Source organism: Sphaeramia orbicularis, chromosome 12 (genome assembly GCF_902148855.1).
Source record: "Sphaeramia orbicularis chromosome 12, fSphaOr1.1, whole genome shotgun sequence".
NCBI classification, from domain to species: Eukaryota; Metazoa; Chordata; class Actinopteri; order Kurtiformes; family Apogonidae; genus Sphaeramia; species Sphaeramia orbicularis.
Genome location: NC_043968.1, coordinates 18,310,482 through 18,335,692, shown reverse-complemented (window position 1 = coordinate 18,335,692; position 25,211 = coordinate 18,310,482). Strand labels below are relative to the sequence as shown.

Below are 25,211 nucleotides of genomic sequence, written 5' to 3'. Positions count from 1 at the left end.
CAAACAGAGGAAGGAGGAGGAGTGAGAACACAGTGTTCAACAGACACTCAACTACACAACTAATGCACATGGAACCAGACAAACTGAGGATGGTTAAATAAACAACATTTATGTGTCAACAGGGACTGTAAACAACTGTACTTTTATAAATGAAGTCTTCATAAGATGTATTAACACTTAAAGACCTAACACTGTTCAACTTCTACATTAACATGTCTCTACATTTAACATTTCTTTTAATGATTTATCACCATTTATTATAATAGGATTAGATATGACATGACTTTATTGATCCCACCGTGGGGAAATGTCAGTATAAATGGTAGCAAAACACAAAAAAAAAACAAAGTGCACAGGAGACAGGCAGAAACATTCAAGAGTGAACTGTATTATCCTTTGCATTTTTGTATTTTTCAGAGAAAATCAGCTTTAAACCACATAGTTATAACACAACAATAATTTTACACACTTATTCATGTATATTTTATTTATATTGATAGTCATATTTTATCAGTCTGATAAGTAAAAGAAATATACATACATATTTTACAAACTGCTGTTCTAATTGTGTTTGAATTGAGTGTTTGAATATATATTTATTCATTCATTATCTGAACCTGCTTTATCCTCACTAGGGTCACAGGAGTCGTTGGAGCCTATGTCCCAGCTATACATATATATGGAGCAACTGTAACCACACAGTTTCCTCTGGAATTAATAAAGTATGCTGAATCTGAATTTGAATTTTCCTATATTTAATTTACTGATCATGTAGTTGTTCATAAAAGCTCAGAGTAAAGTCCAAGGTTGTTGTATCAGAACAGAGGAAATTGAAGAAAAAGTTGCTTTTTCAACAAATTATATCATTAACTGAACATAAAAATAAGTGTCTACAACAGAGGTGGCCAACCCTGATCCTGGAGAGCCACAATCCAGCATGTTTTAGATGTTTCCCTCTTCCAACACACCTGATTCAAATGATAAGCCTATTATTAAGCTCTGCAGAAGCCTGATAATGACCATCAGGTGTGCTGGAAGAGGGAAACATCTAAAACATGCTGGATTGTGACTTTCCAGGACCAGGGTCGGCCACCCCGGTCTACAACCTTTGTCATTTGTCAAACTTTCAACTCAAAAAGTTCATGTTCACAACAGTCTCTGAACGTACAGATGGGTCATAGCTGATGGCAATGAAAGGTTGTGAAACTGCATTTTTGTGAATTATTTATTAATAGTATTAATGGATCAACAGTTATTAAACCTTTTTTAGATCAGTGATACTTTTGGTCACTGGTGGTTGTTTGGGTCTCTGAGAGTTAAAAGAGAATTCCCACATGTACGATGTGAAGAGAATTTAAAGCTGCATAGATTGAAGAAAACCATGTATCAGTGACACTAAGTGGAAAACAGCTTTGATTTGATATAGAGCATAAAGATTTGACTGTGTTTCAAAGGAAAAAGGTCATGTAGTCTGATGAGTCCAGACTGACCCTGTTCCAGAGTGATGGACATATCAGGGTGAGAGAGGAGGTGAATGAAGTGATTACCCATCATGTCTAGTGCCTACAGTACAAGCCTGTGGGGGCAGTGTTATGCACAGTTGCACAGAACATGTTTAAAAGTTCAGATAAAACACTAGTTTATTTAATGACCTGTTGATCCTACTTTTCCACATTTTTCAGGAGGATGTGACTCTTCATGATGCTGATGTTTTGTAACTGTATTTGTCAGTTGGATAAATTACATTTTGATTTCCTTCATAATTTTGTAGATTCAGTAATAATAATAATAATAATAATAATAATAATAATAAATCCAAATGCCGTTCAGTCCCGGTCACCTTAATTCCAGACAATTATATTATTAAATGAGTAATAATTCTGTGTTCATTTTGACTCTAAACATTGAGATAATTACCTCAGTTCATTCTCTATTTCATTCAGGGTTGCACAATGTTCCATTATATGTTCAATGTTGAAACATGTAATATGTTTCATTGCACAATTTAGCTAAGTCAACACGAGACTTCATTTTTCTTTCTTTTTTTTTTAAAATGAATTTATTCACTAAATTAAGGTGGAAACATGCAATAAAATAGAAGAAAAACAAATATGTTAAAAAAAGAGCAGTGCAGCTTCTGTTATTAACTGCTGAATCCTCTGATGATGATCCTCGTTCATGAATAGACTTAATCGACTTAAAAATAACATCTTTGTACCTACATGTCGCATATTCTTATTTGTGTCTCAATAGATGATGATCCAGCAAAACTTTCTGTCTTTGACACTTGAATTTAAAACAACTCTAAACAGCTTTCAGTTAAGGACTGTCTGTTTCTGCTTGTGTGCTAAAAAGACAAAAAAACCCTACACATACACAACATATACATAAACTAAGTACTCTGAGTGTATTGATAGATCATTTTCCAGATATAGTATCTGATCAAGAAATGCTTTAACACTTCCTCTGAGTTAGTGATCGTGTTCTTTTATTGTCACAGTGCAGCCTGCTCTCAGGTTGAAATATTTTTTGACTTACCAAAAAATGAATCCATTTGTGCAACCACAAATTATTCTACCTTTGGACAAGAAAATGGGAATCACCAGTTTCTGCTTTGTCAGTTTGATTGTTGAAAAAACCTTTAAAGTTTGCAGTGCTGAGTGAATGTGTACTGACAAACATTGTAATTGGATGAAGATAAAATAAAATTATGCATAACGTTTCCAATGGGGTATCGCCAGTCTGTGGATTTAGCTGTGAGTAATGGTCTTGCTGCAGCTGTTTGTGGTACATTGTTGTGCAGTCAGGTACTAATCAGAGTGGTTCTGCCTGAGCTGCAGCTTGTCAGACCGTGACATGAAGCAGCAGCAGCTGATAGGAGACGTTACAGAGGGGGAGTTTATCGTTGGTGAATGCAGACGACTTATCATGCTCATCATCTGTCCCCTCTGTGGGCTCCACACTGAGGCTCCACTTATCAACTCGTTTGGTCACATTAACTACAGTCCTCAAACATCAGACTGAGAGGTAATAATGATAATTCTATTTGTAAATGATTTTTTCAAAGACAGTTTATACACTGCTTTAAAAAGTCTAAAACAAACAATCCTACCCACATTTAACAACAGCCCTGTATCACTCATGACCTGACCTTTGACCTTGCAGGAGGAAACCAGGTAACATGTTTTATTACTGCTATTCGTACATAATATAATGGGAAATAAACAGAATACTTTGACATCTGACAGCTTTATAACACAACAAAGCAGTAAAGCATAAAATTAAAACATCATGCAAGATTGATGCAGAAGTAAATGTTGCCTTTTCTCATCTGCATAGCTGCTGTGTCTATGGTGCAATGTATAAATGCACCTAAATGTTGACATTTTGGCAATAATTATTAGTAACACATGGCTGCAGATATGACACATTCTGTCGACATTTTGAAGATTCATTTCATTTGATGGACACATCAATTTTCTGAACATTTTCTGCCACATCGTCCATTAAACCAGCTGATGTTTTTAGTATCTGCACTTGTAAATATATCTTTCCATTAAACACCTACTGTGATTCAGTCACTTTATTTGCTTTTTGCATTTTTAGAACATTTTAAAATGCTGAACTTACATCCCTGTGTCGACAACTGGTGCACCAGACCATAGTAGTAAATTGTTGGATGATAGGTGCTGACTGTTTCACTGCATTGTGTTTGGTTCCCACATCTTTACACTGACAAACACTTTTCTTCATATAACAATAATTTCCTTGACCCCTTCAGTTTGTTTAAACCAGATGACTGTTCTGACTACAGCACTGAGGTGTGACCTATAATCATGACACTGCATGATTCAAATTACCATCTTCATGTGTGATTCAGGTGCACCGAGCTGCAAATGGATACCCTGATCCTGATGGTGGATAGGGATATTCTGCTCAAACTCTGTCTACATTACGTGGTTATATCTCTAAGTGACACTTCAAGTGAGGACACTTTATCCATATAAATGTGCATATTTTAGGTAGGCATTAAAAAAATGAAGTGTATGTTAAAAAATTAGATTTAAACAAAGGAATTCTTTGAAATAGCATATAATATGAATGGAATTTAGAGATTAAACAAGATAAGATTAACTTAATAAGAAAAAAACATATCACATTCATACCACTAAGCAGGTTGTAAATCAAAACATATGTATTAATATTGTTTTCCACTTTCACTGAGCTATTTGTTTCACTTACAGTATATACGACCTAATTATTGATGTCAAATACTAACAATTTTTAAAAAGTATTTTAGCCCTTTATATGCCAGGGTTTTATCATTATTCCAACATGTTTTTAGATTAAAAAAAAAAAAAAAACAGAAAAATTTATTATTACCACAAGCAACACTGCACTGAATTTCTTGCCTTTTCTGAGTAGTGTCAAATGCGCACACTCATACTACTAACCACAAAAATTACGCTTTCTATAAGGTACCTATTAAAACTATTACACATTAATATTATATTCACTTATATTGAGATATTTTTCACCTACATTTGACCTAATTGTTGATTAAAAAATTTTTCTTTTTTTTTTTTCTTTTAAGATTTTAACTCTTTAAATACAAGGTGTTTGTCATGATGCCACCATGTTTTTGGATGGGAAAAAAAAACTATATAAAAAAAATTATATTTCCATTATACTACATGTAAAGTATTTTTTGAGTTGAATTATTACACCCACATACAAACACATACTTCTCAGGGTTAAAGGTTAAGGGAGAGGGAGATCAGAACCATCTAGTGGAAATACCATGTTCCTTTTCCCCTCATACCAAATGTGATGCTATCTGTTGGAGAATAACAAAATGATTAATTCCAAGGCAAAAGCCCAGATTGACACACAGATGTAATAAAATGCATGTATAATGCTTTCATGGACATGAGATCAAAAACTGCAGTTAGAATGGGTTTCAGTGGCACATTTGTTTGTGCGGAATAGTATAAGTGAAACACTTGTTTGTAAACAGTGTATCTTAGACTTACTGTAGAAGCTAATGAGCACAGCCAAAATTACTATAAAATTAAGAACGAAAAACTCTTGAAATGCAAACAACAGTCCAGCTACCTATAAGGGGGTCTTAACTTTAACGATTCCTGATGTATTGATTAAATGATCTTCTATCTCCCTCTAGTGGTTGACTTCAAAAACAACCTGCCCTGTTTGATCACTTCTGTTTTGGAGACTATTATAAACTATTCATCAGTACACAGTTTAATGCTGGTATGATTTTCAGTAAAAACGCATGTGGAAATCCCCTTTGTATTTAGGTTGGTGATACATAATTTTTTTCTGTTCAGAGCTTAGTTCCTAGTCGGATATGTTTTTGTGACGCACTGGTGGCTAAACTCCACTTCCGGTTGCCCTCAAAATTTCTGCTGTCACAACTTTCTCTGTCTTAAATTTTCAACAGAAAATGAAGCCGTGTTAACTGGAATGTGTCATGTCATTTCAGTAATAATTAATATTGTTTTGTGAGAACTAGCTTCAAACTGGTAAAGAAGAAATGGGAGTTCAGGAGAGACTGATGAAAAAAACCACCAACGACCAGGATGGGAACACACAGGTTTATAGGCTGGTGGTTTCCTGACGAGTAGTCAACTATGGTGCCGCTGAAGCGAAGGAAAGTCCTGTCCTCAGGTGCTGGGAGAACTGGGGCTGAATGCACTGGAAACAATGGGGAAGATGCAGTGACCAAGTTCCCTGAAGTTGTTTTATTCCTGTTGGAAAGAAAGATGGGGACCAGCCGAAGAGGTTTTCTGTCTCAGCTCGGACGGAGTAAAGGCTTCCAGCTGGAGGAGACATTCAGGTACGAGCTGCTCAACGGTTTTGGATCCTGTCAATGAAGTCATATCCTTGAATATTGTCAGCAAAATGTACTTAAAGTATGAACAGTTAGTGGAAACTGTACAGTCATATGGTCAGTGATTTGACGTTTTATATAACGTTTTTGATGCATTTTTTTGTTCATGTGTCTGCTGTAATTTTTTTTTTTTCTCATTTGAACTACTTAATATACTTGTGATAGTTTCACCCAGTGTTACTTTTGTGTCAGTTCCCAAATGAATTTTTCCCTATATTTAACCAACCTTAAGTAATTTATGACTATTTATTATAATATTGTCTTCTATAGTTAGAGTTTTTTCAGTGGAAATCAGGTATTTTCCTATATTTAATTCACTGATCATGTAGACGCTCACAAAAGCTCAGATTAAAGTTGAAGTAAATTGAAGAAAAAGTGATTTTTTTTTCAGTAAAATGTATCATGAGCTGAACATAAAGCCAGTGTTTCCATTCAGTGTTATTGATCCAACTCCATGGGTTATGTTATAACAGGTGATGGTGTTTTTATGTTGTGTTTCCATATCTGATGACCATTAAAAGATGACAAAGTGCATTTTATACCAATTTTTTTACATGTATTGATAGGATTAATGGAAAAAACAGGTATTAAACAGTTACATCAGTAGGTGGTTTTGGTAGATGGTGGATGTTTGGTTCTTTATGGGTTAATCTCCAGTATCTATGCATCATTCTAGAAGATCAGGCTCTAAAAAGTCAATATTTGATGATTTTTTGTGAAGATGCATTTTGCATCAAATCAAAGAGAATTTATACACAGTTTAATTAATTTAAAAAGAATTGGAAACTCAACCCATAAAGGAAACGGCTTAACCTTCAGTTTCTCACCAACACGCAAATTCATAAATGGTTTTCCATAGTGAGGATATGTGAAGTAGGCTAAGATGTTGAACACAAGAAGTAGAAAGTGGTAGATGATAGAAAAACTCACACTCCAAAATCTGTTCTTAAATAACACTACCTGAGTAAAAGTAATTCCACCTCTTGGTCCCGTTATTAATAAAATGTCTCAACTATTATGCATGTGGGATTAAAAACCTACAGACCTTATGGTTAAGACAAACATTGTGAGTGTGTGTTTCCACAGTGAACGTGTCACTCATGTCATCTCTGAAAACAACACTGGAGTCGATGTGAGGACGTGGCTGGACTCTCAGGACCAGGGACGCCACAGACCACCTGTACACCTGTTGGACATCAGCTGGTTCACAGAGAGCATGCGTGCAGGCCGTCCTGTCCCGATCCTGGACAGACATATTTTACAGGTACAGTCGACCTTTTCACAGCTTTGATGAGGGTTAAGTGTAAATAGACACGTGACCCTGTTGTGTGTTTCAGGAGCAGGAAACAAATGAAGCAGAGAAGGTGGTCTTCTCAGTACCAAGCTACGCCTGTCAGAGAAGAATCAGTCTGGATAATCACAACACCATCTTCACTGTGCGCTCACACATTCAGTCTATTTATTAATTTAAAGCGATACAATATAGACGGTGTCAAACTCTTAATTTTTAAGTGTGTCTCTATCTCAGGATGCTCTGTCCCTCCTGGCTGAAAAGGCTGAGCTCAGTAACGAGGATGGTCGAGGTGTTGCGTTTCGACGGGCTGCCGCGGTTCTGAAGTCCCTCCCCAGGACAGTGACGGACATGGAGCAGCTCAAAGGACTGCCCTGTTTAGGAGATCACTCACAAAGAGTCATCAAGGTACATGGAAAGTGCATTTTCATCCATATCTCTTTTTGTATATAGTTCAGCACTTGCTCTCTTTATTACAACTCACTGTTTTTTTTTTCTATCATTGTAGGACATTTTAGAGAATGGAGTGTCGAGTGAAGTCAAATTGACAACACAGAATGAACGTTTTAAAGCTCTAAAGGTGAGTCACATGTTGAACTTAGATGTTTGGGTGGAGCAGTTTGTGTGTGAAATACCACAACAAATGAACCTGAGAAATACATCACACAGTTGGTTTAGTTTAGTTTAGTTTACTTTAGTTTATTTCAGATACAAACATAATACAAAACATAGGGAAAAAAAATAAAACAAGACACAAATTTTAAAAAGTAGAAAATGGAACAACTGTTGTGCCTGAAAGGGAGTAGGAAGAAATCACTGCTTATCCAGGCCTACCCCCCGATTCCATTCCTCAGACTGTTAATACCTAATCACATGTTATACAGCATAAGATTATGATTATCTATACACATTACATTGATCATTTATTTGATATGGACTCAGTATTGAATTTATTACTAATGTGTTGTGCTTGCTCATATTTGTGATTTTACATACATAGTTTAATCTAAATATACTGAGTTTATTCTGATAAAACCACAACTCAGTACAGATGTAGAAGGACAGTGAAATACATATGTAGTTGGTATGAAAAGTAGTTCCAGAAGTTACAGAAATATATTATTTCTAATGATCGTTTGCTGTGTTTAAGTCTTTAGCACCATCTAGTGGCTGTGATCATACAGTCAGATGTAATTCATGAACTAAAGAGCAGAAACTATAAAATCAAGGCCTGCATTTGTAGTATTTGTTGTCATCTTAATTCAACACCTAGTTTTGTTACAGTCTTTAAATACATTTTATTTCAGGTTTTAACTGGTATTTTCGGAGTGGGAACAAAGACAGCAGATCGATGGTTTAGAGAAGGGATTCGTAACCTCACACAGTTACGAAATTCAGCACCTTCTCTCAATCGAGCACAGCAAGCAGGTGAGCACAGTTTTCCTCCTCGTGCTGGTGTATTTAATCGACACAGTGTGAGTGAATATCTTGCGATGGTTTAGGGCTGGAGCACTATGACGACCTCAACCAGGCGGTCACCAAGGATGAGGCCGACGCCATTGGAGAAATTGTAGAGAAGGCCGTCCTTGCTGTGTCACCGCGGTCAGAGGTGACTCTGACTGGAGGATTCAGGAGGTGAAACCACATGGATCATAATTAAATGCATTAAGAGCAGCATATCAAATGCTTTTTCTAATAAATGAAGCCGGTCCACACACCCAGCAAACAGAAAAAAACAGGTGTATCAATGGAAATATCACTTCTGACTTTTCACAGAGGGAAGCTGACAGGCCATGATGTTGATTTCTTGATAACCCACCCAGAGGAAGGAAAAGAAGTGGGACTAATGCCTAAAGTCGTCTCCTGGTTGGAATCACGAGTAAGTTCTCACTCTATTTTTATTTATTACAGGTTAATTATAAATCATTTTGTTTTGAGTGGGTGCTTTTCAGCCACAAACCTGCAAGTTGAAGTCTCAGAAGGTTTATTTAATCATAATTAATTCATCATCCATCAACTTTAGGGTTATCTGTTGTATCAAAAAACTACAAGAAACTCGTACCTGGAGTCTGAGGATGGTCCCGGACGGCCCTCTTCAAACATGGACCGCTTTGAGAGGTGTTTCTCCATCTTCAGACTGGAGAAAACAGAGAGACTTAATGCAAAGAAACCAGAAGCATTGGCAGAAAATGGTGCGCAGCCACAGGAGGATGTCACATGTAGCATTAGTGGCCACATGCAGCTTCAAGACAAAGACTCGCAGGATGAACAACCCACTGGAGACAAACTGTGGAGGGCTGTGAGAGTGGACCTGGTGGTGTCTCCCATCAGCCAGTTTGCATTTGCTCTGCTGGGCTGGACAGGATCCAAGGTGACCCCTCAGAGCATCACTGTTCCTTCCTGTCTGACTCTTTCAAAGGTGTAAAATACTCACACAAAGTCTATGTTGTTTTCAGTTGTTTGAGAGAGAGCTGCGTCGATGGGCGGGGCATGAGAAGGCCATGTCTCTCAGTAGCCACGCCCTCTATGATAATAATCAGGTACATACACGTCTGTTTTAATAAACCGCCTGGTCGTTCAGTTTGATGATGTGCTGATTTAGTGATGTGTTGTTTTCTTCTCATATACAGAATATTTATCTGAGAGCTGCTTCAGAAGAAGAGATATTTGCCCATCTCGGTCTGGAGTACATTCATCCATTTGAGAGAAATGCATGAACAGACCTGATGATAAACCGGAACAGTTACATTCTGAGGACCAGGAGACTGGATGACAGACCGACAGCAGTTTCACCTGGACAGAAGTAATTAAATCATTTCACTAGACGGTCTTTTAACCCTTATGAATGTCTCTAATTTACTATTCAACTGTGATAAAATAGGCATATATCAATAGTTTTTATGCATACCTGTCTTTTGTCTTTTGATTTAGTGATCATTATGGCTGTGTTGCAGCTTATAGCATGAATATCTGCAAGAATATTTGTTTTTAGACTTATTTATTGAATCTAATATTATTTACTCGTGCATGTCTATTATACACTATTGACACTTTTTGGACTGTCTTGAGCCTAAAATGCTTACGCAAGAGAACTGCTGTAAAATTATATATCAATATATTTTTCAGATTTTTTTCTACATACATCAATTAAACCATGTAATCTTTGCTCAAAATTACTAAATGTTCAATAATTTTCAGAATTTTCACTCTTTAAATGCCAGTTTGAATGGATAATGTCACTATTGTTATTGCCGGTGTTTAGACTAGAGTTGGAAGACTTAGAGTTGATTTTATTGCGTTAATATTTTTCATGTGAGATTAGAAAATATGGTTTAAATGTAAGTAAATGAGAGAGTCCTGCAATGAGCAAAAACTACTAATGCAATTAAATCAGTGTTATTTCTGATATTTGACATAAAAAATCATGACAACCCTCCTTTGTGTATTATATGTAAAATATCTCATATTTAGTGTTGTTTTTTAATACAACAAGTGGTGTCAGGTACTCAAATTGGCATATAAAGGGTTAAAATCCTGAAAATTATTGAACATTTGGTAGTTTTGAGCAGAGATTAAGTGATTTTCAAGGGTTTTTCTTAACTGGGGAACAGGGGCACTGCACCCTCATACTTTTGGCTAGCGCCCCCTTACCAAAATTTTGATTTTTTAATTAATTAATTTATTTATTTTTAACCCCAAAGCTCACAGTTACGCCATACACTTATAGTTACATACAACACAGTACTTACACAACATGCAGTCTTTCCAAAAACGATCTTTTCCCGGTGAAACTACCACAGTAACAACACATGACAATGTGCCTGGTCATCAAAAATTATATAATTATTCCAAAACTATCGTACACATAGTAGGTAGACTGTCTGATGGTTCAAAACGACACAAATTGGCATCTTTTCAGACCGCGGTGCCCTCTTACTAATTTTTTCTAGAAAAACCCCTGATTTTAGAGATGTATGTAGAACAAAGCAGAAAAAAATATTGATATATAATGATTTTATAGTAGTTGTTTTGCATGTACATTTTTTGCTCCCCAGGTAATATTAGAGTTTCAATAAATATGTGTAAAAAGAAACGTTTTTGCTATGAGCTATAACACAGCCATAAAGATCACTTAATCAAAAAAGAAAAATAACAAAAATAGCCTGACAGGTCCTTAAGGGCTAAATCTATCTGCTGTAGCATCATAAATTACACACCAGAGCTGTAAAACCATTAAAAATGCACTGTAAAAATAATGTTATCAAAAATGACAAATAAATGACATATAAAAAAAGACTATTGATATTCTTTTGAGTTTTATCAAAGCGAAAGTAGAATTAAGCGAGCTTTTACAATGGATATATTTTCTAACTAAAAAGAGGGTTTGTCCCCAAAAAATTCCAAAATATAAGAAATGTCCAGAGGTGGGTCGTAAGTATGAGTAAACACTATTCTTGTACTTTTCTTGAATATTTTAATTTCTGCAGTTTAATAGTTCTCCTCCACTACATCTTAGAATCGAATAGTTACCATTTTACCTTCCCACATTTGTCTGGCAGCTTTAGTTACTCTTCGGATTATAGTTTTTATCATCTTTCTGTCCAGTAAATACCATGGGCCGAGTCAGAAATTATATCCCTGTTGGATTAACCAGGGAATGTTTTGTCTACAAATCTGACAACAGGCCTGTTTTCGAGTGAAACTTTGACGTTTTAGAGACAGATTTTTCTCACACATAACAAATAAAAGGATATAAAGTATTTGAAATGAGCTCAGCATTAAACATGTAAAGCAGTAAATGGAAATTATACATGAATACGACTGTAAATATATCTGAAACACCTCGTATTATTGAAGAGCACTGTCAGGGACCATTTTAACACATAGTGTGTACTTTGTCTTTGGATTTTGCAGATAGTATTTACATATTTTTCAAAGCCGTACATAAGGGATTGAATACTCTGTTTTTATTTTCGCAGTATTATAATAGACATTTTACTTAAATAGAGGTTGTAAATACTACTTCCACCATCGCTAAGAAAGTGGTTTCTTTTGAACATTTACCGTGAGATGTTATTCAGCCCTGAGCAAACGTCTTACATGGCCTTTATCTTGGTTGTTTTCGCACGTGTCTTTGTTTAGAAATGAGCAGGAAATATGAGTACAGTATTGAAACATCCAAGAAAAAATCAGAAATAACAGCTTTTGCAGGTGAAGTCAGTATTTAGTGTGACCTGCATTTGGATTCAGGGAGTCTATTGTATGGATGTTTCTTAAATAATCCTGTGTTATTGTTTTACACCTTCAGAATGTCCCAGAGACTTTCATAGTCTTTTATCCTTTTCTCTGTTCACATGATCCCATATACCTTCTACAACACAGGTGTCAAACATGCGGCCCGGGGGCCAAATCCAGCCCGCCAAAGGGTCCAGTCGGGCCCTTTGGATGAATGTGTGAAATACAAAAATTACACTAAGATGTTAACAGTCCCTTTAGTTCAGGTTCCATACTCAGACTAATTCAGTTTCAAGTGGGCAGGACCAGTAAAATACTATCATAAACTCCAAGTTTTTCTCTTTGTAAATATAAACATTTTCATGTATTTACACTAAAAGTATAATTTCGCACAAAACGTGAATAACCTGAACACATATGAACAACCTGAAATGTCTTAAGAGAAGTAAGTACAATTTTAACAAGATTCTGCCTGTTGCTAAATGTTTTGTGTATTTGTAGATCCACTGTGATCTGTAAGTTATAATGTACATGTGTAAATGACAAACTGAGGCATAATTTTGTTAAAATTACACTGATTTTTTCAGTTTGTTCATGTTATTCACATTTTTTTGAAAGAATAGTTTGTAGATGTAAACCTTTTCATAATGTAAATTTACTGTTTTTGCTCTAAAACATAGAGGAAAGTTTGGAGTTGACATTATTTGTATATTATTATGTTATTATTTTACTGGTTCGGCCCACTTCAAACCAAATTTAGCTGAATGTGGCCCCGGAACTAAAATGAGTTTGACACCCCTGTTGTACAATATTTGTTTTCTGAAATGCATGACCACACATGCATTTTTTCGTCTTTGTACTAATGCATGTACAACAGGAATATACCACAAATATGTAAACAGTATTAAAAACACAAATGCATTTCCGATTTCTTGTTAGAAAGACACATGCCCATTACAAACCTGCAAAAACAACAAAGCTAAAGACAGACTGACACTTTATCAGGGTACTGTAACTCTCCTGTCATGTAGAACAGGCCTAATGCAGAACAAGTAAGAAAAAGAGACAAAACAATAACACTTATGCAAAGAGGCAGCTTCTAGATCTTGGTGTGTTTTAGAATATTCTCATATTTCTAGTCTATCTTCACAGGCAGTGTGGCATGTCTGTGCTGTGCCCCATAAGGAACATGGTTGTGTGTTGCCACATACACACCTGTGTCCCAGTGACCTGCATGAAACAACATCCTCACTGCATGCTCTGAAACGTAAACCACAGCGCTGTGCAAAGTGCAGCAGACACAGCACACAAAGTAACGTATAGCACCAACACTGTTCTTTGAAATGTATTAGAATAATGAGAATCACTCTGATACATTCTGGACCTTCCTGCTTTACAGTACAGATCTTGAGGGACCTTCAAAAGCGTTTCCCATGTTTGTGTGTGTGACTGTGAGTGTGAAGTCACAGGCGTTTCCTTCACCTCTTCCTAACAGCCTCATTAACCTCTAAATACCAGTTTAACATCAAAGACCGCGTTACTGCTCACACCTCCGTCTCCTCTCACACATCCACGCTGTGATATGTGCACACACTTCATTGTGTACCGACAATTTCAGCAAAATATAAAAACTGAGACAACATATAGTGAACATTTGAGAAATGGTGAGAATGGAAGGATCTCTGTAGCTGCAGACAATGTGTATGTACTAAGAGGAAAGGGTTAAAAAAAGAAAGTTTCATTTTGTGTTTCTAAATCACCATTGACACATCACTGTTTTTGACACCGTATGTGTGAACCAAAAGTTTCTGGGGGAGAAGGAGACAAGACAGTGACATCAGCCTCCACTGGGGAGACTGTCAGTCTGGACTACTGTGAGAACTGAAGGATTCACATCCTTTAGTAAAATGAACCACACACACCACAGTTAATAAAACCTATTGAAATGCCTTTAATTTAAATGCAAATATAAGACCATACATTCAGTAGGTAAAGTACTCATGGAGTAAAATGCCAAAAATGATATTGATATACCTTATATTATATTACAATTACTGGTATATTTAAGTATAAATGGCATTTTAACTGTTTTATTCACACTGTGAACAACTTGATCTTACTTGAGTCTAGGGCAGTAATTCCACATTATTATCAGTTATTCACTCGATTACTTTCTTGATTTATTGATTAGATTGTAGTCTATAATCCAACAGTGACAATAAAACATTTAAAGTCTCGGCTCAGTCTCAGGGTAACAGTAGCTGTAACAAAAAATATCATCAAACTGTCACGTTTATGACTGAAACTTGCTTTTAATTTACTTTAAAGGTAAAGAAAAACAAACAATAAAAAATTGATATGAAGGAAATTTTCATACAAGTGAGTTTGCATTAAACAGAATAGACTCTTTTTTTTTTTTTTTTTTTTTTTAAACAAAGTTAGAAAAGTACTAGATTTTTGTCACGAATTCCAAAGATCTGTCAAAAAAAGTCAGTGTTGTAACAGTCAGATAAATGTGGAGTGGTGTAATAAGTGCAATATTACTCTTTGAAATGTAATGAAGATAAACAAAAAAGAAGCAGAAACTGTGATGTATAACACAAAAGAGCAATACCTGATTTAATGCGCCACTCAAGTGGACTTTATATACATGGAAATTCAGTTTAATGTATTCTCTCAGCATGATATATTATATTCCACAGCCCCCAGCTTAAACATTTAGCACAAATGTAAATTCCAAGCTGTGGATCTGTGCTCTGGGTCTCTTCGTTGCTGTCTCCCCATGTGTCGAGGGGTCTGCAGTGCCTGCTCGTCCACCAGGACCAGTCCCACTGGCCCCCTTCAAAGCCCACGGACCCTTTGATGAGGTTGATAGGGATCAATAGCAGAGGGGAAGAAGTCTTAACTGACTGTGTTACAGACGGGGCGGGCAACTGCTGGAGACTGCCGGCAATTCAGATCAATGATTATTGGGTGTCATCTGCACCTTGATCTGAATCCATTCAGTCACGTTTAACATGACATTTAAGCTTTTCCTTGCACTATGATCGAAAGTGATCACTGGAAGATTTTTCATCTGTAAAATCCAGCGTCACCGAAGAAGAAATATGTTAGAGATCCCCGTTCTGCTCGGGCATGTGTCTGCCTCTGGTCTCTTCGGGGCTGTCCTGTCAGTGCCCGAGGGGGCCGAGGTGTGTTTGTTTCCATAACAGAGTAGCAAACAGGCCCATTAGAGATGAAAGGGTCTGAATGGAGCCAATCAAAGATGGGCCCAGCAGGAGCCTGTTACCCCACAGACGGCGGCAGCCTGAGACTGGGGCTACAGAGCATGGATAAGACACAGTTATACACACACAGCGTGCACAATCTTACGTAGAATTCACCATGCGATACTGCTTATTTTCACATGAATGTAGCACATATGCAATGAGATGCTGTATATTGGAATGAAAGACACGAGTAAAATGTAAACAAATAAATACGAGTGAGGCTGAGGATTATGCAGAAACCCCTCAGGGTAAAGTAAGTAAAAGTAAAACAGCAAATAAATACAAGACAAGTTAATATTTTAGAGTCAGTCCAAAAACAAAGCTTATACCTGGTGTAAGTGTAAATGGTGTATATATGTAATATTATTATTATTATTATATATTTCACAATTTTAATAATCAGGGTAAAGTTTTAAATGATTTCTCTTATATTTAAATAATCATGATGCAGTTGAGCTTCATAAACAAAACTCTTGCATCCACTGTATTGGTTTGGCTTTGAAAAATAAATATGTTGGAGATTGAACAGGAGCCCGATTGAATGATTATCAAATTAATTTAGTCTTATTTTTCTCACTTTTGTCATTTGTAACACAAAGGCACTTCCTGGTATTTGCTGCAAAATGAGGTGCAAGTTATACAGTGAAAGAACTAAAAAAAAATCCACCATTAAATTAGAGGTAGTTTTTATATCAAGATTCAATCAAGAGTCACATAAACAAGTGGTGGGTAACAGTTCAAAGAAGTGTGATTGTTTGATTTCTCTCCTTCACCTCCATCTGTCTGTCTGTCTCTACATTGGTCTGGATGAGTGTCAGTGTCAGCCTGTAGCTCCTCTTCCACATCTCCCATCATGCCCTGTGACAAGCGACTCACAGTGGGGCTCTTTGATGTGAGGCCTGGTGAGGGAGACACAGTAGAGACAGGTATAGGGACAGATCAGAGATAGACGATAGGCAGGAGACGAGACAAACGCATGCTGACATCCAGAGACACTCAGAAATGTCCACAACGATGCCCTGTCTACTCTCTACATCACTTTATCCATAAAAATAAGCATGATCAACCAAAATATGCATTCCAGCTATTCAGATCAATGAATAACTACATGATGTGGAATTAAATTGACTCACACATGCTGATAAACGGATAATTTCCACAAGTCTTACTTTTTAACATTTACATTTTTTACACTGTAGGTTATTTTTCATTTTATCTTCATGTTGTTAGACTCCCGCATGCGATGACTAGGCTTTTTTAGGCTGAGATAAAAGTGTCATCCTATTAAACATGCTTATAAGAAGCAAGAAAAATAGATGCACATTTCTGAGTTTTACTTTACTACAAAAAAATAATATTAGTATTAGAATATCTAAAGAATCGAAAATCTAAACAAAATCTGTCTGGAGTTTAAAACAAATAAATGTTTCTACCCCCTCTATGTTTTGTTCACATAAATGGCTACTCTTTAATAGCTTATTTATGATTATTGCTATTTTAACTTTATGCTTGCATATGCTTAAATTCATGAAATTATTTACCCTCAATAAAGAAAATGGTTAAGACGACTTGGCTTACATGCTTAGTTTATGCTTTTATGCCCTAATGTAGCATATGTGTAGTACACATTTTAAATTATTAAATATATAAACAGGTTTCTGCTCAGTATGAACGCTGCAGGTTTTTACAGTTGGATAATGAAACACTGATTTTGGGCTTGTAACAATGATAGCAAAAGAAATATGTTTTTTGATAAAGCCACTGGAAAGAAACAACAGTGTGTTTATATGTTCACCTCTGGACTAGTACAGTAAAGGACAATATTTAAGTTTATTTATTAGGTTTGATGCTTTTGTGTGGAAGTAAGAGTTGAAATGATGTCCAAGAGGAAGTCATTTTAATAATTTTATTTATTTAAGTTAAATTTGTGAGTAATTTGTGGGTAATTTGAGGCATGGCAATGTTATCACAGCCCACTATAAGAAGAACTGAAACATTTACACGTGAAATATTGTGATAAAAAAGTGGAGTAAAAACAGTTAATGTGATGTAGATACTATAGGGCAGACCATTTTAATATTTAATCCTGTAAGGCACAGGTGTCAAACATGCGGCCTGGGGGCCAAATCCGGCCCGCCAAAGGGTCCAGTCCGGCCCGCAGGATGAATTTGCAAAGTGCAAGTAAGGGCATCATACTCAAAAATAATATCATAATAACCTATAAATAATGACAACACCAATTTTTTCTCTTATATTTTATGCAAAAAACATTAAATTATGAAAATGTTTACATGAAAAAACTATCCCTTAACAATAAAATGTGAATAACCTGAACAAATATGAACAACCTGAAATGTCTAAAGAAAATTAAGCACAATTTTAACAATATTCTGCCTGTTGCTAAATGTTTTGTGCCTTTGTAGATCTGATCTGTAATGCATATGTATAAATGATAAATCGAAGCATAATATTGATAAAATTATACTTATATTTCTTAACAAATTTCATTATTTTTCAGGTTTTTCACATCCTTTTTGTTTGGATAGTTTGTAAAAGTCAGTATTGGCATAAGTGAATGTCATTTTCTGCTCTAAAACAATTTGGAGTTGTCATTATTTATTGGCTATCATGCTATTATTTTACTGGTCTGGTCCACTTCAGATTAAATGTGGCCCCCGGAAGAAAATGAGTTTGACACCCCTGCTGTAAGGACAGTACATTGATGAACATAGGCCATAGTTTGTTTTTTTTATATATATAATGATGACCATTGTTCTTTAAATGTGTCTTATTCGATGATTGACTGTTATATAATCGATGATTAATCAACTTTGGAGAAGTGGAGGAACAACACAGTGATCCACTTACATAATAGAAACTGACGGTTCACGGCGCCTTAAATCATCCTCAACCATTGTTTCGCTTTCAATGCAAAAAATAGGGATTAAGAGATCAGGTTAAGTGAGTGATAAAGCCGGACTGAGTGACCGTCACCTGTGAAGTGGCTCATAAACACCAGGAGCACCGCGTCCTGGATCCCAGACAGTCTGGGAAGGGCCCAGAGCCAGGCCCTGTTTGTGTGCAAATGGCGCATTGAGCTGAGACTGTGGGTTCAAGGAGTAATCGGGTCAATCACGGAATGTCTCCATTGATAAGATAATGAGAGTCCTCGGGTGGGTGGGTGGACCCGGGGCTCTGCGGCTCTGTGCGCCTCCAGACGGCCGTCTCTCTGTGCGCACCGCGGACTGGGGACAGGCCTGGCGCTAATAGCTCATTACAGATACAGGACACTTCAAAGACCCACTGAGCTTTGATAGAAACACACCCCACGGACACGGAGGAGGAGTGCGCTCATAAAATCCGTTTACATCGACTGAAAATAGTTTCAGTCAAGTTAAAAAAAAAAAAGAAAAAAAAAGAGTATCACGTTAGTACTGCACCATTGGATTTGAAGTGGAATTTGTCTTTATGTTTCATGGTTCACAGTAATGTCATTAGAATTTGTGTCAGTTTATTTGCCATTTTAACCCATAAAGACCCAGTGCTACTTCTATCCCAAAAGAATTTTTCTCTCTATTTCACACTTCTTAAGTGATTTATCACCATTTATTGTAATATTTTCCTATGTATTTTTCAAATTTCACTGTAAATCAGGTATTTTCCTATATTTAATTTCCTATATTTAATTTAGATGCTTATAAAAACTCAGTAAATTCAACGGCTATTATATCAAAACACAGAAAACTGTGGAAAAAGATCATTTTCAGTAAAATATATCATTAACTGAACATAAAACAACTGTGTCCATCCACTGGCATTGATCAAACTCCATGGATTTTACTGGTGAATCAATGTTGTAGAAGATGACGGTGTTTCCACTCAGCTGCCTCTGAATGTCCAAATGGGTCATATCTGATGAGCATGAAAACAGGACAAACTGTACTTTACACCAATTATTTACATGGATTGATAGGATTAGTGGATCAACAGGTATTAATCATGTTAGATCAGTAGATGCTTTTGGGCAATGATGGTTGTTTGGGTCTTTATGGGTTAATAAGATTACTGGTGGTAAATGACATTTGTGTGCCTATCAATCCATTTGGATGGTTTTTCAGTCTTCAGCTGCAAGTACTGTATTCTCCTATTTAATTTTTGCATTAAAATATTGACCATAAACAGTGTTAATGAGGCTACTTTGTGCCATTTCCTCATTCCTTGTTATTAAAACAGAAACTTACAAATTCATAAAGAAACCATCAAAGTATCTGTGGTCCTTCAGGAGTGAGACTCAGTATATAGTCTAAAAATCTCCCTATGGGTCGTCAATTATACAAATGATGATCCATCTTTAAAACCTATTGACCTTGCCCTTAATCTGGGGATCACCCTCAGATCAGTGTTTTATTAAGCCACTCTTTCCTCATCATGTTCCTGATGTTTCTTTAACTTTTGTGTGGGTTATAATTTTGGAGATTAAACATATGAGTGCTTACAGCCTGTTGAAATATTTGACAGAGGAAAGTACTTGTAAATACAATTAGATGACTGAAAAATTATCAAAGAGGAAGTTTTGATTCAATATTTAAGATGCTTTATGTTACAGACCCAGTAATGTATGCTTATGTTGAGTCAGCCTTAAAGAACAAAGATGACTATCTGATGAGCATCCCGCATTTTTACAGTATAGATTTCATTGAAGAGGATCAAGGTGTGTCTATTATCTATTTGGAGGCAGGAAAGGGAGGGAGGGGGCCCCAGACTCACTGGAGCCAGTGTGTAACAGCCTCATTGAGACTGAATGAGACGTCTTAATTACTCCAGTTGTGAAAACGGAGGGCGGGAGGGAAGGGAGGATGCATGCTTTGATCTCTGGCTGAGGGAGCTTGAAATGAGGAGGGATGCCCCCTATAAATACAAACCAGCTCCGAGGGGCAACTCATAACTCCTGAGCTGCTTCTCCTGTATTCAGAACATCACCTGAACAGACCTTTGCTGAAAAATCTGAAGGACTTATTTCTTTCCTGGGCTTTTGGATGAAACAACGAGTGACGACATGAAGGGACATTTCTCTATTGAATGGATGGCCCAGAGCAGCCAGTCAACAGGAGCAGAGGCTGTGGCTGGCTCCATGAGGCCCCTGATGGAGCTCACTACCTGTGGGACACATTCAGAGAGTCTGCCTGGCTTCTACTGCCGACAAAGGCCCGAACATTTCCCAGCACAGGAGCAGCACATAAACAGGAGCCAGAGCCTTGAAGCATACGGCCACCCCAGGTCCAACATGAACCTTCTCCAGCACCGAACCCCTCACACTGTTCACAACCCACAAGGTAAGCCCACATTCACATTTTTAACAGTGAACATAACCAGGAGCTGAACAGCTTTGTCTTGTGCTGTATTACATGTCAATTAAATGTTGCGCTTCATTTCCTTCCCCTCCAGAAGCAGAGGCAGACTTCAGCAGTGGGACAGAAGAGGAGACTTCCGGGTATGAAAGTGAAGAGGGTCATTTGCTGTCTCCCTCAGCGCCTGCAGACTGTGCCTCCACCTCACCGCCATCTCCTCCATCTGGCAGGAGACCACGTACAGCCTTCACCGCAGAGCAGATCAGCAGCCTAGAAAGGGCCTTCAAGAGGAATGCATACCTGGGAACACAAGACAAAACTGAGCTCTGCAAGAAGCTCAACCTCTCAGACAAACAGGTAAAAAAAATCTTCTTTTGTACCTCTAGTGAGAAAATCTTACATGTTGTGTTGAGATCTTTGCCTCATGTGATGTTTTTTTCACAATTTAGATCAGAAACTGGTTCCAGAACAGACGGATGAAGCTGAAGCGATCGGTGCAGGATGCCCTGGCTCAAGCCTGCCAGGCAAGCGTTGCCTCTCAGTTCATGCATTACCCAGAGCTGCAGGCCTACAGGCCAGCATCTTATCCCAGGTACCACTCAGTAGCTCAGGATGGCTCAGCTGCTGCTGCTGCTGCATCTTATGTCCATCCACACAGCCTGCAGTACAGCTCTCCTCTGGCTGCCGGTGTCTCCACGCTGCCCCGGGACTCTCTTTACCAGTACAGCAGCCTCCCAGGAGTCATGCTGCCCTCCACCACCACCCCACTGATGGCATCCTACGCAACCTATCCCCAGTACTACTGATACCCATCTAATGTCTGAGAATCATAGTCATATCTGCTGTGATATTCTGTCAGACAAGACGAGATTGCACTGATCTATTTCTTATCCTAATAGGATCAATGCCAATAGAAAGACAGAAAGTATGGCACATTTACTGCTGTGAAGCTTCAAGTTTAATCATGGATCACATCAAGTAATGTGCAATATCATGATTTGTACGTTTGCCTCTGCTTGTAATGATGTATAGTTTTGAGCTATTTAAAATGAATTTATGAAGTGTTTGTCTGTTTTTGTGTTCATGTTACTGTGGCTTAATTTTTTAATAAAACAAGAAAAATAATTAAATGTCTCATTTGTATGCATTATCTGGAATTAAAATTGATTAAAAAAAATTCACTTACCATATATGTACATTTTTGTATATTTTACATGTGTATTTTACTGTTATAATACTCTAATCCACTACACTTTTTGTCACTACCTTTCATGAAGAACGTGACAAGTAAATTTACCTTATACTATTCTGTATGTCTTGATTCAGTTTTACCTCTATTAGTGTAATTTAGGAGACAAATTGGAACTATATGAATCAAATATAACTGAGCAGTCAGAACATAACAAGCTATATTCTCCCTCCAACAAGGTTTCAAGGACATAAACCTGAAAAGGGAAATGAAGGGAATGAGGAAGACTCTCACAAAAGTTTTGTATCTGTGTATGTCAGAATATGATGCAACTAATTTGTCAAACAAAATGTTGGTTGTCACCTAGTTTTGATTTTCATTCTTTCAATTTACAAAGGTTTATTTTTAGTAAATACTTGCTCTTTCAGTGATTGTGACATTGTGTTTTCTGTGTATTCCTGTTCCAGAACTTCCAGGAATCACAACTCTTTGAATTCATTTTTCAGCTGGTTATATATTGCACAATTACTGACATATTTTGGGACTGTGTGTTTTCCACCTACCGCTGCAAGCCTGCAAAAACACTCTTGTAATGTTTTTCAAGACTTCCTACAACTGGCTACATAACCCTGAAAGCATGTCCTGCATCTTCTGCTTTGGTTTTGTATAAACATACAGGTGTAAAAGAAGTCAAGGGGCAAAGTGTAACTATAACGCCATCTGTGGACTGGAGTGAGAAAAGCAATGATGAGTGGTGGAAAATAAGTAAATGAGTTTTGTAAAAGATTGGCTACATTTTATGTGACAACACCCAGTAGTAATTCAAGTTGCCAGAATGATTCCTGACTCTTTAGTCCCAATATTAAAATTATCCTTAAATGTTAATGATCTGTATACATTACAATTATTTAACTGAAGTGTAACATCAAAATTGAAAACTGCTACTGGAAATAATGAATCTTCAAGTTTCAGTTTTCCTCAGATGTTGTGCAGTCAGAAAGCAAATACAAAATGACTAAAAAAATTTGTGTGCACATAAGTTTCAACTCACACTAGCCTTTTTACAGGATTCCCAAATGTCTCATAATTGCAATTTCACCATTTGTTGTCTTTATTTATTTGTTTATTATTATTATTATTATTATTATTATTATTATTATTATTATTATTATTATTATTACTTCGAGCCTAAATCACGGGAAATGGACGCAATACGTAAGGTAGAAAAACAATGATAGGCAGCAAGACCAAATTTAATAACCTTGACAACGTAATCTTGAAATAATGTTTTCAACAACTCTCACATCTCTGTAGATTCTGTTTTCACTGGCACCAAAACCAGAGATAAACAAAGTAGATATGTCGAAATATTTCTACTACTCTTCGCTGAAACCAGTGAAATTAAAAACATCACTGTCAACATGTTATGTCATAAAATGAGGAGATTTCACAACCAGTAGGACTGAAGGAAAAAGTACTAAGTCGTACGCAAACGGAACCAGACTCTAAACCAATAGCTTCCCAGAGGAACCGAGTGTGGGTGGGACCGTGAGTATTTACAGGCCAATAGAAAAGCAGAAAGCGTGTGAACTCGTGTGAGTGACAGCTAAACAGACCAATGACAGCGGTATCCCGAGTGCACCTCTGATGAGCGTGAAGGGGGCGCGCACTGGATCGGTGCACGCAGAAAGCAGCTACGCAAGAGCGGGGTAGGAGCCGAATGGTGGAGCTGAAGATGGCGGATGGCGACAGCGGGAGTGAGCGCGGAGGTAGCAGCGGGGGAGGAGGTGGAGGCGGCTTCCAACACTTCCAGAGGGACCAGGAGACCCAGGAGCTGGCGTCCAAGCGCCTTGACATCCAGAACAAGCGCTTCTACCTGGACGTCAAGCAAAACAGCAAGGGCAGGTTCATCAAAATCGCCGAGGTAGGGGCCGGGGGCTCCAAAAGTCGCCTGACTCTCTCTCTGTCAGTGGCGGCGGAGTTCCGTGACTACCTCGGGGATTTCATCGAGCACTACGCCCAGCTGGGGCCTAGCAGTCCGGAGCAGATAGCCCAAGCCAGTGTGGGTGAGGACGGCGGGCCCAGGCGAGCTCTCAAGAGTGAGTTTCTGGTCCGGGAAAACCGCAAGTACTACCTGGACTTGAAGGAGAACCAACGGGGGAGGTTCCTCCGCATCCGGCAGACCGTAAACCGCGGACCTGGCTACGGAGTCGGGGGCCCAGTGGGCGGCATGCTGGCCGGCCAGACCATAGCCCTTCCGGCCCAGGGGTTAATAGAGTTTAGAGACGCCCTTGCCAAGCTTATAGATGATTACGGCGGGGACGACGATGAGCTGACCTCTGGCACCGCCGCCGGAGCCTACGGGGAGCTCCCCGAGGGCACATCCATCATGGTGGACTCCAAGCGGTTCTTTTTCGACGTCGGGTCCAACAAATACGGGGTGTTCCTGCGGGTGAGCGAGGTGAAGCCCAGCTACAGGAACTCTATCACCATCCCCTTTAAAGCCTGGAGCAAGTTTGGAGGAGCTTTCTCCAGGTACGCCGAGGAGATGAAGGAGATCCAGGAGAGGCAGAGGGATAAAATGTACGAGAGGAGAGATGAGTCCGAAGGAGATGATGTGGATGACGACTGACAGATTCAAGTGAAACCACTGATAGTTCACTTCCATGACAGGTGTGCGACATAGGGGTATTTTGCAAAAAAAAAAGAAGAATTATGACAGATAAAGTGCATGACAAATCGTGCTGTAATAGCCTACTAAAGTATCGTGGCGTAAAAAGTACATGTACAGGGAATTATTGGTGTATTATCCTGAAGTGTGTAGGGGTAAGGTTGGATTGGTTGTGTGAATCTGAAAGTGAAAAAAAGTGGACTTAACAATGTAAATGAGACATTTATCTTTGGCTGAAAAAAGAGTGAGTTTTGCTTTATTATGAAAAAAAAGGAAAGAGAGAACCTACTAAAACCA

At 37.7% G+C, this 25,211-nt stretch overlaps 3 protein-coding genes across 4 annotated transcripts; all 3 read left to right on the top strand.

Moving 5' to 3' along the window:
• The first annotated feature begins 5,394 nt into the window (after positions 1 to 5,394).
• On the top strand, positions 5,395 to 11,498 carry polm (polymerase (DNA directed), mu). Of its 2 annotated transcripts, XR_003936974.1 has the most exons (12): positions 5,395 to 5,857; positions 6,998 to 7,175; positions 7,249 to 7,347; positions 7,440 to 7,610; positions 7,711 to 7,782; positions 8,510 to 8,630; positions 8,705 to 8,837; positions 8,979 to 9,081; positions 9,226 to 9,573; positions 9,659 to 9,742; positions 9,833 to 10,791; positions 11,171 to 11,498. XR_003936974.1 is itself a non-coding variant. In XM_030150871.1 (11 exons), the coding sequence occupies exons 1-11, from the start codon at positions 5,652 to 5,654 to the stop codon at positions 9,917 to 9,919; spliced, it is 1,602 nt and encodes a 533-aa protein (XP_030006731.1). In that variant the 5' UTR covers positions 5,395 to 5,651; the 3' UTR covers positions 9,920 to 11,498. The 2 variants fall into 2 exon arrangements, 1 of the variants encoding a protein (XP_030006731.1); XM_030150871.1 differs by having other exon boundaries at positions 9,833 to 11,498.
• Positions 11,499 to 19,703: 8,205 nt separating this feature from the next.
• On the top strand, positions 19,704 to 23,284 carry ved (ventrally expressed dharma/bozozok antagonist). The gene is made up of 3 exons (XM_030150900.1): positions 19,704 to 21,039; positions 21,152 to 21,411; positions 21,504 to 23,284. The coding sequence occupies exons 1-3, from the start codon at positions 20,763 to 20,765 to the stop codon at positions 21,858 to 21,860; spliced, it is 894 nt and encodes a 297-aa protein (XP_030006760.1). The 5' UTR covers positions 19,704 to 20,762; the 3' UTR covers positions 21,861 to 23,284.
• Positions 23,285 to 23,909: 625 nt separating this feature from the next.
• On the top strand, positions 23,910 to 25,211 carry purbb (purine-rich element binding protein Bb). The gene has a single exon (XM_030149219.1). The coding sequence runs from the start codon at positions 23,964 to 23,966 to the stop codon at positions 24,873 to 24,875; it is 912 nt and encodes a 303-aa protein (XP_030005079.1). The 5' UTR covers positions 23,910 to 23,963; the 3' UTR covers positions 24,876 to 25,211.

What these genes read in the sequence shown, in the direction of transcription:
- ved (XM_030150900.1), top strand. Translation starts at nt 20,763, where the DNA reads ATGAAGGGACATTTCTCTATTGAATGGATGGCCCAGAGCAGCCAGTCA. An exon ending in CACTGTTCACAACCCACAAG is followed by an intron (nt 21,040 to 21,151) that starts GTAAGCCCACAT and finishes CTTCCCCTCCAG; the next exon opens with AAGCAGAGGCAGACTTCAGC. An exon ending in TCAACCTCTCAGACAAACAG is followed by an intron (nt 21,412 to 21,503) that starts GTAAAAAAAATC and finishes TTCACAATTTAG; the next exon opens with ATCAGAAACTGGTTCCAGAA.
- polm (XM_030150871.1), top strand. Translation starts at nt 5,652, where the DNA reads ATGGTGCCGCTGAAGCGAAGGAAAGTCCTGTCCTCAGGTGCTGGGAGA. An exon ending in TGGACAGACATATTTTACAG is followed by an intron (nt 7,176 to 7,248) that starts GTACAGTCGACC and finishes TGTGTGTTTCAG; the next exon opens with GAGCAGGAAACAAATGAAGC. An exon ending in ATCACAACACCATCTTCACT is followed by an intron (nt 7,348 to 7,439) that starts GTGCGCTCACAC and finishes TCTCTATCTCAG; the next exon opens with GATGCTCTGTCCCTCCTGGC.
- purbb (XM_030149219.1), top strand. Translation starts at nt 23,964, where the DNA reads ATGGTGGAGCTGAAGATGGCGGATGGCGACAGCGGGAGTGAGCGCGGA.